Raw genomic sequence first — 13,278 nt, 5'->3', positions numbered from 1 at the left:
GAACAGCCTATTTGTTGAGAAATTTCTTTCTGGGTCTTACCCTCTTGCTTGAGGGTGTCAATGATGGCCTTCTTGACATCTGTCAGGTCGCTAGTCTTACCCATGATGGGGGTTTTGAGTAATGAACCAGGCAGGGAGTTTTTAAAAGCCTCAGGTATCTTTTGCATGTGTTTAGAGTTAATTATTTGATTCAGAAGATTAGGGTAATAGGTCGTTTAGAGAACCTTTTCTTGATATGCTAATTTATTGAGACAGGTTTTTTGGGTTATCAGGAGTTGTATGCCAAAATCATCAGTATTAAAACAATAAAAGACCTGACAATTTTCAGTTGGTGGATAATGAATCTATAATATATGAAAGTTTAATTGTAATCATTACATTATGGTAAATAATGAAATTTAACACAATATGCTAATTTTTTGAGAAGGACCTGTATATAGTACATCCGCAGAATTCACTCGCCCATGTACAGGAGAATCTAGGTTGTGTGACAGATCTACTGAGCATGTGTGACCTCCAGCACCGGAATGGGACGTTCTGACAATTGGAGATCAACAGGGGTGCCATAACTGCTACATAGCAGCCATAGATCTAGACAGTGGAGCAATTTTTAAAATTATTGCAAACAAGAATTTTTTTTTACATGGTTTTTACAGAGAAATAAAATAATGATTGTGTGATGGACCCAACATATTTTTTAAAATAATGATGACTTTGCAACCTCTTTAAGGAATTGCATCAACTGAAATTCGCTAGTACCTTGTGTGGATGGTCTCTTGCGTGTCCAATTTCAGCCCTTGCAGCTGTAATACTTTACGCTCTGTATTTATAAATGAATGGTGCACTATGAAACAGCCTGGATTCAGCGCATGGGCTCCTGGAAAAGCTTCTGCAATAAGGAATCTTTATGCCATGTCTAGTGTGTTTGCTTCATATGGAGCCAGGTTGCTATAAGCCTTGTGGATATTGAAAATCATACTAAGTCCCATGTTGATTATTCTGTTTTTTTTTATCTCAAAGGTCCCCGTCTTGAATGTACAAACAAAACTTGTTCCTGCGTTCTGCACTGTTGCTGGCACCATATTTTCCTCAATCAATTACTTTCGAGTTATCTTCACAGGTGGAGTAGGAAAAAATGGATCAACCATAGCTGTAAGTACACACTGTAAATTTTTAGATTCAAAGTTTTTTTTGTTTTTTTTTCCATGGATCATGGCGAAATATAGCCAGAAATGTCCTCTGTAGAAACAGTATTATCTCACGCAAACGCCAACAGCAGAGAAACATGAAAAAATCAGAACATGACATAAGGCTTACATAAATTATTCATATTGGATATCCCCCACCAGATCCCACTGCACAAGCTTCACCGAACGCCAAAACTGATCCCAAGAGTCCAGCTAGGTCAGCTCGCCGACCTCAAAAGCCCACACCAAGGCAGCCGCCATGCATCCTAGAGTAGCCGCATGGCTGGAGATTTTTACAATGCTCATAAACAATGTATCGAGAATATCCGCATATAAATTGACGGCTGTGCAGAGTTTAATCTGCAGTTGTTTCAGCAGATTTCACTGAACTACCCAATTTCCATGACAGAAAGTTTGTAGTGGGAATATTCTGCATGCACGTACCCTAAACATAATTCATAGATGTGTATTCTAAGCTTGGCAAAGGTTAAATGTGACCTGACCAAATTTGTGAAAAGATGCTTGGCCCGATACAACTCCGGATGAGCTCCTGCATTGTGATGATTGTTTCCAGAGCTGCTTTTATATATTTCCATGGTCCTGACTAGACATGACTTGACACATCAGTTTAGGAGAGAGGACTATGCTGCTGTGACACCAATGAAATAAAATGGCGCTCTCCCCTAAACTCAGCGAGGCAGCGATCCCGCTCTAGTGGTTTACCTGCACTACATCTGTGACTGACTTGCCTACTGAAGGTGTCGATGGAGGTGGAAGAAGTGCAGCAAAGACAAAATGAAGGCTCTCCAGCACCTGCCTCTGAGTCTATTCTGTAATGGATCATAGTTAGATCTCCTGTAAACCTTAAAAAGTATCAAAGTCCATGAAGTGCAACCTATAGCCTAACCTGTTGGTCCAGTGGGGGACAGAAACCTCATGATACAGATGTGTTTGAAACGCGCGTTAGGGTAGAGGGAAGTCTTACAGCCCTGGCCACTGCCCTGCACTAACTCCTATCACAGGTAAAGCTCTCACCCATATCATCTTGTTCAGCAAGCTATTTCTCCAAATGCATTGACACTTTATTAGCCACTGGCAGATATTAGAGGAATCTCTTAGTTTATTTCTAATGCACTTGCACTATAGCTTCTACCCCAATATAAATATTATAGTGGGATAGATAGTTTATTACCCACTTCCCTTAGGAGGCAGATACTATATATGCTATTTTATTTAAATATATCTCAAGTGTTCACTATTGCTTACCCATCACTTCAGTCTTGGGTTTTGGGGTAAGCAAGATTGATTTCACATTGTTAAATGAAGTTGAGAAAAATGTCTGGAAAACGGCAGTAAAAAAGACAACCAAAAACAATACAAAAAAAAGTCTGCAGTCCAAACTATGAAAAAAGCTCTCAGAAAACCCAGCTGCTAATAAGAGCTATAGAGAAAAAGAATCCAGTGTTTCCTGAAAGTTTTTTTCATTTTGGAACACTTAGCGGGTTTGCCTGTCTGAAAAACCCATCCGGTGTACATACCCTTGGAATGCAGCAGCAGAGCGCCACTATTCATTCACTGTAGTGTTGTTCTGGATTTTCTTGCAGCCTTATAGAGAGTGATTGAAGCGTCGGTCGGGAGAAAGTGCCCTACTCTGCAAATCATTTCAGGTCCCTGCAGTCGGACCCCACAATCCATGAAGTAATTTTCACCAGATAACCACTTTACAAATTCTGATATAGACATGACGGTGCTTAGCCTTTTGAAGAATTCTATGCAGTGTCACAGTCTAACTTGGTATTTTTCCGCTTCTATTTTAGGGAACCAGTGTATTATCTCCTATGTTACATATTGGAAGCGTGATTGTTCTGGCTACTATGATATACAAGAAATCTGCTGTACAGCTGTTTGAAAAGCACCCATGCCTTTATATTCTTGCATTTGGATGTGTTTCTGCCAAAGTAACAAATAAATTAGTGGTAAGAATTTTGTTTTTATTTTCTGTGAATGAAGTCAGCATATTGACAGCTCTGCCCTTATTTGTGCTGTTGTAGTCGGGCATGTATATGTTCTGCCGAGGACATACAGAGGAGCTAGGAGGGTAGAATTTGGTTGGCTCGTGGGGGCCAATGGATAAATGATGTGATCTTGTAGTTACTAGAAAGTCTCCACTGTATGGATGACATACTCCCTCTGTCTACACCAGACCTGCAAACATTCAGCTTGCCAATGGGTTTGCTCCGGCCCGCAGAGCGGAGTGGCCCAGGAGATGCTGCTCCCTCGTTCCTATATTAAAATGTATTTGTCGGATCTGGGACAGAAGAGTGCCTGTCAGCCCCCTCCCCGAATTGCAGTGGTGTGATGAGGTCATCACATTGCTGGCATTTTAGATGGGGGCACGGTGAGGATTGGGGTTACTGCCAAGGCGCAATATAGTGGGGGAGGAATTGTGAAAGGCGCGACATTATAGCAAGGGGCAATGGGGTGGAGGGACTTTTTTGTAGGGATGCGGTATAGGGGGAATACTATAGAAATAAGCAGTTTGGAGAGGGGCAGTGTCGGTGGGGGGTGACATTATGGAGAAGGGCAATGTTGGGAAAGGGGGATATTATGGAGATGCTCAATGTCGGGGGGGTATATTATGGAATGGGATGTTGTGGGGTATATATGCAGTGGGGCATTGTGTGTGGGGAGGGTGATTTTGTGGAGGGGATATTATAAAGAAAGGCACTGTGGTGAGATGTTATGTAGAGGGACACAATAGGGGATTATTATGGGCTGAATGTTGCACTCCTTTTGATCTGATATTAATGGATATGTCATCAACATTAGATTCTTGGACAACTCATTTTATAGTTTCTAGTGTTGGTATATGCCTATCAGGATTGGTTATAAGTAGGGATAAGCGAGTACCTTCGGTTAAGTCCTTATCCGAATAGCTATAAGCGCTTACCCAATAGCTGCATGTTGGGATGGCCTGCGTGTTGGGGTCTCCATGCATGGTGTGTTACTATCACACAGCCGCAACACATGCCGCTGCGGAGCCGGACAGCTGATTATCGGGAGCCATCCGGGTTCCCAGTGCAGCTATTCGGTATGTGCTATAGCGATTCTGATACGGACTTATCCCTAGTTATAAGTAGATGTATTGTTATATTGCAGAATTGAATGCGGAATAAATTCCATTGTTTCCATGTTTTTGTGATAGGTTGCTCATATGACGAAAAGTGAAATGCATTTGCAAGATACAGCTTTTATTGGACCTGCCCTTTTGTTTTTCAATCAGTATTTTAACAGTTTCATTGATGAATATTTAGTCCTGTGGATTGCACTGGTAAGCTTCCATTACTGCTTCTTTTGTTTGCCTGTGTAGCTTGTTTCTTAAAGGGAACCTATCACCCCGTTTTTTTCGGTATTAGATAAAAATACTGTTAAATAGGGCCTGAGCTGTGCATTACAATAGTGTAGTTTGTGGACCCCGATTCCCCACCTATGCTGCCGAAATACGTTACCAAAGTAGTCATTTTCGCCTGTCAATCAGGCTGGTCAGGTCGGATGGGCGTGGCTTCTTCCCCCAGATATTGCGTAGTTTTCCGTTGGTGGCGTAGTGGTGTGCGCATGTCCAAGGTCCCCAATCCTGCATGGGGGGGTGAAAATAGCAGCGATGTCCGTTATTCCATTGGTGGTCGGTGGGCGCGGCCATCTTCCTTTGGCCGCGCGTGCGCAGAAGCGGCGCTCTGCTGGCCGCGGCTTCAGGAAAATGGCCGCGGGATGCCGCGCGTGCGCAGATGGAGATCGCGGCGGCCATTTTCCTGAAGCCGCGGCCAGCAGAGCGCCGCTTCTGCGCACGCGCGGCCAAAGGAAGATGGCCGCGCCCACCGACCACCAATGGAATAACGGACATTGCTGCTATTTTCACCCCCCCGTGCAGGATTGGGGACCTTGGACATGCGCACACCACTACGCCACCAACGGAAAACTACGCAATATCTGGGGGAAGAAGCCACGCCCATCCGACCTGACCAGCCTGATTGACAGGCGAAAATGACTACTTTGGTAACGTATTTCGGCAGCATAGGTGGGGAATCGGGGTCCACAAACTACACTATTGTAATGCACAGCTCAGGCCATATTTAACAGTATTTTTATCTCATACCGAAAAAAACGGGGTGATAGGTTCCCTTTAAGCGCTTTTCCCACCTAATGACTACCAATACGTCTTTTTACTGTACTGAGATCATAAAATAGCATTCCATGACTGATTAAAAAAAAAAAAAAAAAAGAAAAGCAGATGTTAGTTGTACATTATAGGCGCACACCCTGCTGCATCAGCCAACACATCGGTTACTTCTCACACGACTCTTATCAGCTCCATGGATTCAAGACATCTTCAAAGTTTGGTTATGAAATAAACTAGTAAGCAGCACTGTCCCTGATGATGTCCTGTTCCAGGCTGGGGAATTGGGAGAAGTGTTGTGTATTTTATAATGAAGCAGATTACAAAAGTGACATTTTAGGTATTGGACAACAGTAATGCACCAAGATAAGACCCACTAATGCAGTTGTATTTCTCTCTTTCAGGTTCTGTCGATGGTTGACTTAGTCCGTTACAGTGTAAGCATCTGCAATCAAATAGCCTCTCATCTTCACATTGAAGTCTTCAGAATAAAGACACATGCTGCACATTCTAATCACCACTAAGTGTCCTAAACTTTTACTTTCAAAAATGCATGTTTCACAAGGAGAAGAGTTTACAAATCCAATATAGATTTTCAGCATTTTAGAAATACAAACTGTAACTCGCCAAATTCCGATTTATTGTTTCCTATGCTTGAAATGATGTTGCCGTAGCTATATAAGAATTATGAAAGTATTCAGGCGTGATAAAATTGACTAACTTTTGGCTATTAGAAAAATTTTAATATCCAGTATTTTAAATGAAACAAATATCAAACCTTGGTTTATAAAGTGTAACTCCATCCAAAAGTAAAATAGGATGAGAGGGAAAAGCAAAGTCTTTCTAACCTGGCAAGTATACTTGTAGCGGAGCAGAGGGTTACTAATGTGGCACAACGGTCTGTGGTTTTACACAGGTCTGCAGTTACTTTATCATCCCGAGGGGCGAGTTGTATAGTGAAAAGGCTGTGTTTCCCCAAAGAGTCGAGGATTTTTTTTCCCTGCAGTCTTATCAGAACAATTTTTGGCCAGTGGAGCTTATAGTCACATGTGGCTGATAATTTGGTAATGGCATGAATCGGAGAAAATATTCTAGCCAAACCCATCACCTGGAAAAAAAAAATCATAACTCAATTTAGGATAGAATTTGCCTTTTTATAAGTTATTAAATGCACATATCAATGAATCATAGAAGTTCTCATACATTTATTTGTGCTGTTAAGAACAAAGTGACCGTTTATATATTCTGCTAATGAAATGGCTGCACTGAGGGAGAGCTTAAAGGGCTTGTCTGGTATTTTTGAAATGTAGGCTAAAAAAACAAAATGTATTAAAAAAAAAAAACATTATTCACATATTCAATCACCACTACTCTGGTTGGTCCTCTTTAGTCCTGCAGAGATGTTTCATTCATCACTTACCTGACCACTGCAGCCAGTCATGGCTTAGGCAGTAATGTTTGGCACGTTTATGACCCTGCTGACTCGAGTGATTGGCTGAAATGGTCGTAGTGGATGATGGACGTCATTTATGCCGAACTGGCAGGGAATACTAGAGCAACAGCAGTGGGGGACTGAATAAAAATAGTAATGTTTCTCTTAGTATTTTGATATATTTTGAGCTCATGGCAATTTAAAAAAAAAACAAAAAAAACCATACCATACAACCCTTTAATAACAAATCCAAGCATACATTTCCCATCAAATATATTGAGCCTGACAATCTAAAGAGAAGACCCAACCTGTTGTGCAAACTATATTTGCTTATATGTGACAACATGGCATTAACAATATGGTAGCATATAAAAAAAACATATGTATACACAAACAGATTTCATAATTGAACAAAGTGATTACCCCTGGAACCTTCTTTAAAAAAAATAATGCTGGCATTCACTAACTAGACCGGTCTATTGTTATGTAGGGAAAAAACAATTCAAACAGCTATTTTCCTATTTTTTTTTTTCCTCGCTTAACTACGGTCAGATAACTCTATTGCAACCCTGATCCCTAGAAGTCGGAGCCCCGGGCTTATTGTCCAGACTAAAGAGTATAGAATAATACTTTGTTACACTATAAATTCTCCATTTCTCCCAGATCAGAATGATGGTATCATATTAAAACATGGCTGCAACTTTCAAAGTATAAAACCTTACAATATCATGATCACTTTTTTTATATATTGTTTGTGGCATAACCCCTTTAATGAAATATGATTATTTAGTGAGTGTGGGTCGCACCTCTGTAACCCACATCTCTCCCAGAATTTCCCTTCCTCTCATATTGATAGGAGAGGCACTCCTGCCTGTGCTGCTCCCTACGTTCATCTTTTATGGAATTTGGAATATAAATGTAATTTCTAAGACAACCGCTTTACAGATTTTTATTCTGATTCCAGGCCACTTGCCATAGAATGATGGTTTACAGACTATTCATAACATAACACATGTTCCCTCAGGAAACTCTTCATGCATTTTTCCAAGGTTATTGCAGATAACATTTTGGGGGCAATGTAATTATTTAATTCCAGGAGCACTTAACAAAGCTGAAGCTTTATACATTGGAGTGTGGTATGTTTTTTGCTTTCTTTTATTGCATTTTCTTTAACAATAAGTGCAAATTCTCTTTATTGACTTCAATATCCCATCTACATAATACACGCTGCTTCTTAAAGTTTCTTGTACATTTTCAAATCATGAAGTTTTATTTTTACTGTATTTTCATTTTCTTTATAGATTGACTAACTGCCAAATAAAAAAAAAATAAAACCCATTTGAAAACTAGCATGGTTATTACCAAGTTATTGTATATGAGCTAGTATATAACATTTTTTGTAATTTTACGGTTATCTGAGCCATTATAGATGTACAGGTCCTTCTCAAAAAATTAGCATATAGTGTTAAATTTCATTATTTACCATAATGTAATGATTACAATTAAACTTTCATATATTATAGATTCATTATCCACCAACTGAAATTTGTCAGGTCTTTTATTGTTTTAATACTGATGATTTTGGCATACAACTCCTGATAACCCAAAAAACCTGTCTCAATAAATTAGCATATTTCACCCGGCCAATCAAATAAAAGTGTTTTTTAATAACAAACAAAAAAACCATCAAATAATAATGTTCAGTTATGCACTCAATACTTGGTCGGGAATCCTTTGGCAGAAATGACTGCTTCAATGCGGCGTGGCATGGAGGCAATCAGCCTGTGACACTGCTGAGATGTTATGGAGGCCCAGGATGCTTCAATAGCGGCCTTAAGCTCATCCAGAGTGTTGGGTCTTGCGTCTCTCAACTTTCTCTTCACAATATCCCACAGATTCTCTATGGGGTTCAGGTCAGGAGAGTTGGCAGGCCAATTGAGCACAGTAATACCATGGTCAGTAAACCATTTACCAGTGGTTTTGGCACTGTGAGCAGGTGCCAGGTCGTGCTGAAAAATGAAATCTTCATCTCCATAAAGCATTTCAGCCGATGGAAGCATGAAGTGCTCCAAAATCTCCTGATAGCTAGCTGCATTGACCCTGCCGTTGATGAAACACAGTGGACCAACACCAGCAGCTGACATGGCACCCCACACCATCACTGACTGTGGGTACTTGACACTGGACTTCAGGCATTTCCTTCTCCCCAGTCTTCCTCCAGACTCTGGCACCTTGATTTCTGAATGACATGCAAAATTTGCTTTCATCAGAAAAAAGTACTTGGGACCACTTAGCAACAGTCCAGTGCTGCTTCTCTGTAGCCCAGGTCAGGCGCTTCTGCCGCTGTTTATGGTTCAAAAGTGGCTTTACCTGGGGAATGCGGCACCTGTAGCCCATTTCCTGCACACGCCTGTGCACGGTGGCTCTGGATGTTTCCACACCAGACTCAGTCCACTGCTTCTTCAGGTTCCCCAAGGTCTGGAATCGGTCCTTCTCCACAATCTTCCTCAGGGTCCGGTCACCTCTTCTCATTGTACAGCGTTTTCTGCCACATTGTTTCCTTCCAACAGACTTACCATTGAGGTGCCTTGATACAGCACTCTGGGAACAGCCTATTTGTTGAGAAATTTCTTTCTGGGTCTTACCCTCTTGCTTGAGGGTGTCAATGATGGCCTTCTTGACATCTGTCAGGTCGCTAGTCTTACCCATGATGGGGGTTTTGAGTAATGAACCAGGCAGGGAGTTTTTAAAAGCCTCAAGTATCTTTTGCATGTGTTTAGAGTTAATTATTTGATTCAGAAGATTAGGGTAATAGGTCGTTTAGAGAACCTTTTCTTGATATGCTAATTTATTGAGACAGGTTTTTTGGGTTATCAGGAGTTGTATGCCAAAATCATCAGTATTAAAACAATAAAAGACCTGACAAATTTCAGTTGGTGGATAATGAATCTATAATATATGAAAGTTTAATTGTAATCATTACATTATGGTAAATAATGAAATTTAACACTATATGCTAATTTTTTGAGAAGGACCTGTATTTAGATCTTCCTGGGAAACTCCTTTTAACTTTGTCAGCTGTCGCCATTGTTGCAGCTAATATGAGAACTGAATAGACGAACCCTTTGTGATTAGCGAGGCGTGATTATTGACCATAAAGTGTTAGTATATCCTAGTGATGTCATCAGTCTGAAATGAAAAATCCTCTTTTACCTAAAACTTGATTTACTTTTTTAACTGCTCAACAACTCTTTCCATACACATGGACGTCTTCCACCACTGCCTGGAGTGCGCTTAGATGTGCCTACTCCATACATCGCGGTGGCTGACGCTGTCAAGCTTAACAGTGGCATTTATAAAGCCCCCAACTTGGTAGCCATCACTCCAAAGCCCATTAGCCTCCTACACAACAAGATTGCGAGTTGCCAATGGATTACTTTTGAAGCTAGGAGCCTTGTGAAGGCCTATGCAATGGCATTTCCATCTATGAAGCCTTGCCTTCGGCTGTGCTTTGTAGGAGAGCAATAATTATACAATAGCCTCTAACATTAATGGTGAAATAGAAAAGTTAGCATATTTAGTATTGACAAGTAAGGAATTGTCAGAATAATTATAATTTATTTTGTCACCTATGGTGAAAAAAAACCCCTGTAAGCTCCAGAATTGATGTTTTATCGATTACCCTTGACAGCACCATGAAAGGGGAGCCACCCATCAAGGACATGAAACCTACTACAGGCTAAAAAGGGCAGTACTTCTCCATCACATCAGTAGGTTTCCTGTCCTTGATGGGGGAACCTCTTGGCAGGTGTACCTGAAAACAGAAGACTGATGTTACTTCCCAGGCCTGACCAGCCGGCTCATCCCTTCCCTGCCTCGACTTATGAGGGTCCCTGGAAGCACCATGGAGGGTCCAAAGGGAGTTTCTCGTGGGCGAAGGCGAACGCCATGCTTTTGCGTGGCTCGTTCAAAGGCACACGCCTGGAGTGGCTGGATGATGATGGCTGAGGAGTTGTCCTTGGAATGCATTGCCAGGTGATGCGCTGCTGTGGGTGTGCTTCATTGCTTAGTGCCGGAGGCGTGTCCGTATGATGCAAGCCGGAGGCACGCCTGGATGATGCATGGGCAGGAACAACGTCACGCAAGAGCAACATGACCTGGAACTTCCAGGTAGTATCAGAAAGGGTGCAGGCAGAAGCGCAGGTCCATTAACAACGTCACGCAAGAGCAACATGACCTGGAACTTCCAGGTAGTATCAGAAAGGGTGCAGGCAGAAGCGCAGGTCCATTATAGAAGTTCAACATGACCACTGGACAAGCGCTTCTGGGTTCAGCTGTCCCCTTCAGGAGAATGGAGACTGAGCAACAACCTGATGGAAAGCCCCAGGAACAGATGGAGAGGCGGCATCCCTGTAGCAGTGGGGGGTGACAGTTGTCACAGAAAAATGTTTTGTTTTTGTTTTTTTTTAATGTTAAATTTCCAATCACCCCCCCTTTTGCCCCATTCAAAATAAAAAAAAAAAATCAAATATACACATATTTTGCCATCTCCGCATTCAGAATCGCCTGATCTATCAAAATAAGAAAAATTAACCAGATCGCTAAATAGCGTAACGAGAAAAAGTCAGAATACCAGAATTACCTTTTTTTCGTCGCTGCAACATTGCATTAAAATGCAGTAATGGGCGACCAAAAGATCATATCTACGCCAATATGGTATCACGATAAACGTCAGCTCGGCGAGCAAAAAACAAGCCCTCACCAGCCAGAGATCGCAGAAAATTGAGACGCTACAGGCCTCGGAAAATGACACAATTTTTTATTTATTTTTTTTTAAACAAACTTTGGATTTTTTTCTTCACCACTTAAATAAAAAAGAACCTGTACATGTTTGGTGTCTATGAACTCACAATGACCTGGAGAATGATGATGGCTGGTCAGTTTTTGCATTTGGTGAACATGGTAAAAAAAAAATCCCAAAAAACATTGTGGAATTGCACTTTTTTGCAATTTCACCGCACTTGGAATTTTTTTCACGTTTTTGAGTACACATCATGGTAAAACCAATGGTGCTGTTCAAAAGTACAACTTGACCCGCAAAAAACAAGGCCTCCAATGGCCATATTTACAGGGGAAAAAAAACTATGGCTCTGAGAAGGGGAGCGAAAAACAAGTGCAGAAATGAAAAAGGGCTCGGTCTTGAAGGGGTTAACCTATCCATTTTTTTTCAAGGGAACAAAACCTGACCTGCTGGCGAGGAGGAATCTGAGAAGTAGTGATTTTCATCTGATTTAGTAGAAGCCTCTGACACGGGATGCCTAGCCTCTCTATCCTTCAATCTTTTATCCAACCCTTTTTGAGAGAGGAATTTTAGGGATTCTTTAAGCTCCGCCCTGACGATGGACCTTAAGTCAGTAGCAAAGTTAAGGGTCTCCTCTGCAGGACTGGCAAAATCTTATTTGATACGTATTGGGTATTAACATTTTAAAAAGGGCACTGAAACGGGGTCTACCATGCTGGAGTACCTCTTTCAGTACCACCCTGTGTTTCAGGAGGTCCACTCTGCTTTGGCTGGAGTCTGAATGAAGGACGCTGGCTGGAATTGCTTGGTTACATGGGCGCATATAAAAGATCACTGTTTCTCCACGTATTTCCAGTGTGACAACACTTTACTCATAGGACACAGAATATATCACAGATACAGAGGGCAGGCCAATTGAAAAGCGGCAGGCCAGACATACATTACAATAGCCGCAGGTGGCCGGAGCCTGCGGATATTTACTGTGGGAATTACAAAGGTGGGGGGGAGGTCAGAAGGGGGATAACTTGTCCCCTCTGCCCTGGGGTGCAGCCTGTGGGCTGATGCATTAGGGACATGCATCTCACATGGAACCTATTATACATACATAGAACTGCACAACATATTCTGGTTGCTGGGGGGTTCTGTAACACGGCACCCCTTTTCAGCGACGCGATCGGCATACACGGTCTGATCCTTAACGGATCGGTTTGGGGATGACCGAAGTTTATGGGGTTGGTACAAGTTCCGTTTGTCGACTTAGTCCATCAGCGTTACCGTTTTGTTAGCCGGGTCTGTAGTGGATGGTGAAGTCCAAAGGTTGTAGGGCTAAACTCCACCGCAGTAATCTGGCGTTGTCTCCGGAGACCCGATTAAGCCAGACTAGGGGATTATGGTCCGTTAGGAGGGAAAACTGTCATCCATACAAATATGGTTGCAACTTTTTGAGTGCCCATACTACCGCCAGGCACTCCTTCTCGATGGCCGCATAGCTTACTTCACGGGGCAGTAGTTTCCGACTCAGGTAAGCTACCGGGTGTTCTTGGCCGTCCGGCCCGACTTGGCTCAGTACTGCCCCCAATCCAAACAGAAGCGTCTGTGTGAACAAGGAAACGTTTAGTTGGATCGGGTGCGGCCAATACAGGGGTATTGGTGAGGGCGTCCTTTGGCGGAAGGTTTCCTCACA

At 42.0% G+C, this 13,278-nt stretch overlaps 1 protein-coding gene across 2 annotated transcripts in view; it reads left to right on the top strand.

The window, feature by feature from the left end:
* CEPT1 (choline/ethanolamine phosphotransferase 1) overlaps positions 1 to 7,243 on the top strand; it is a 91,401-nt gene extending 84,158 nt beyond the window's left edge. For both annotated transcript variants that reach the window (XM_077295408.1, XM_077295409.1), the window contains exons 6-9: positions 1,021 to 1,152; positions 3,005 to 3,163; positions 4,393 to 4,518; positions 5,766 to 7,243. In XM_077295408.1, the coding sequence (XP_077151523.1) occupies positions 1,021 to 1,152; positions 3,005 to 3,163; positions 4,393 to 4,518; positions 5,766 to 5,885 (537 nt within the window). In that variant the 3' untranslated portion in view covers positions 5,886 to 7,243. The remainder of the gene's footprint in view (positions 1 to 1,020; positions 1,153 to 3,004; positions 3,164 to 4,392; positions 4,519 to 5,765) is intronic.
* Positions 7,244 to 13,278: the final 6,035 nt, after the last annotated feature.

This window comes from Ranitomeya variabilis, chromosome 3 (assembly GCF_051348905.1).
Source record: "Ranitomeya variabilis isolate aRanVar5 chromosome 3, aRanVar5.hap1, whole genome shotgun sequence".
Lineage (NCBI taxonomy): Eukaryota > Metazoa > Chordata > Amphibia > Anura > Dendrobatidae > Ranitomeya > Ranitomeya variabilis.
The sequence above is the reverse complement of the archived record's forward strand: the minus strand, read 5'-3'. Positions and strand labels throughout refer to the sequence as shown.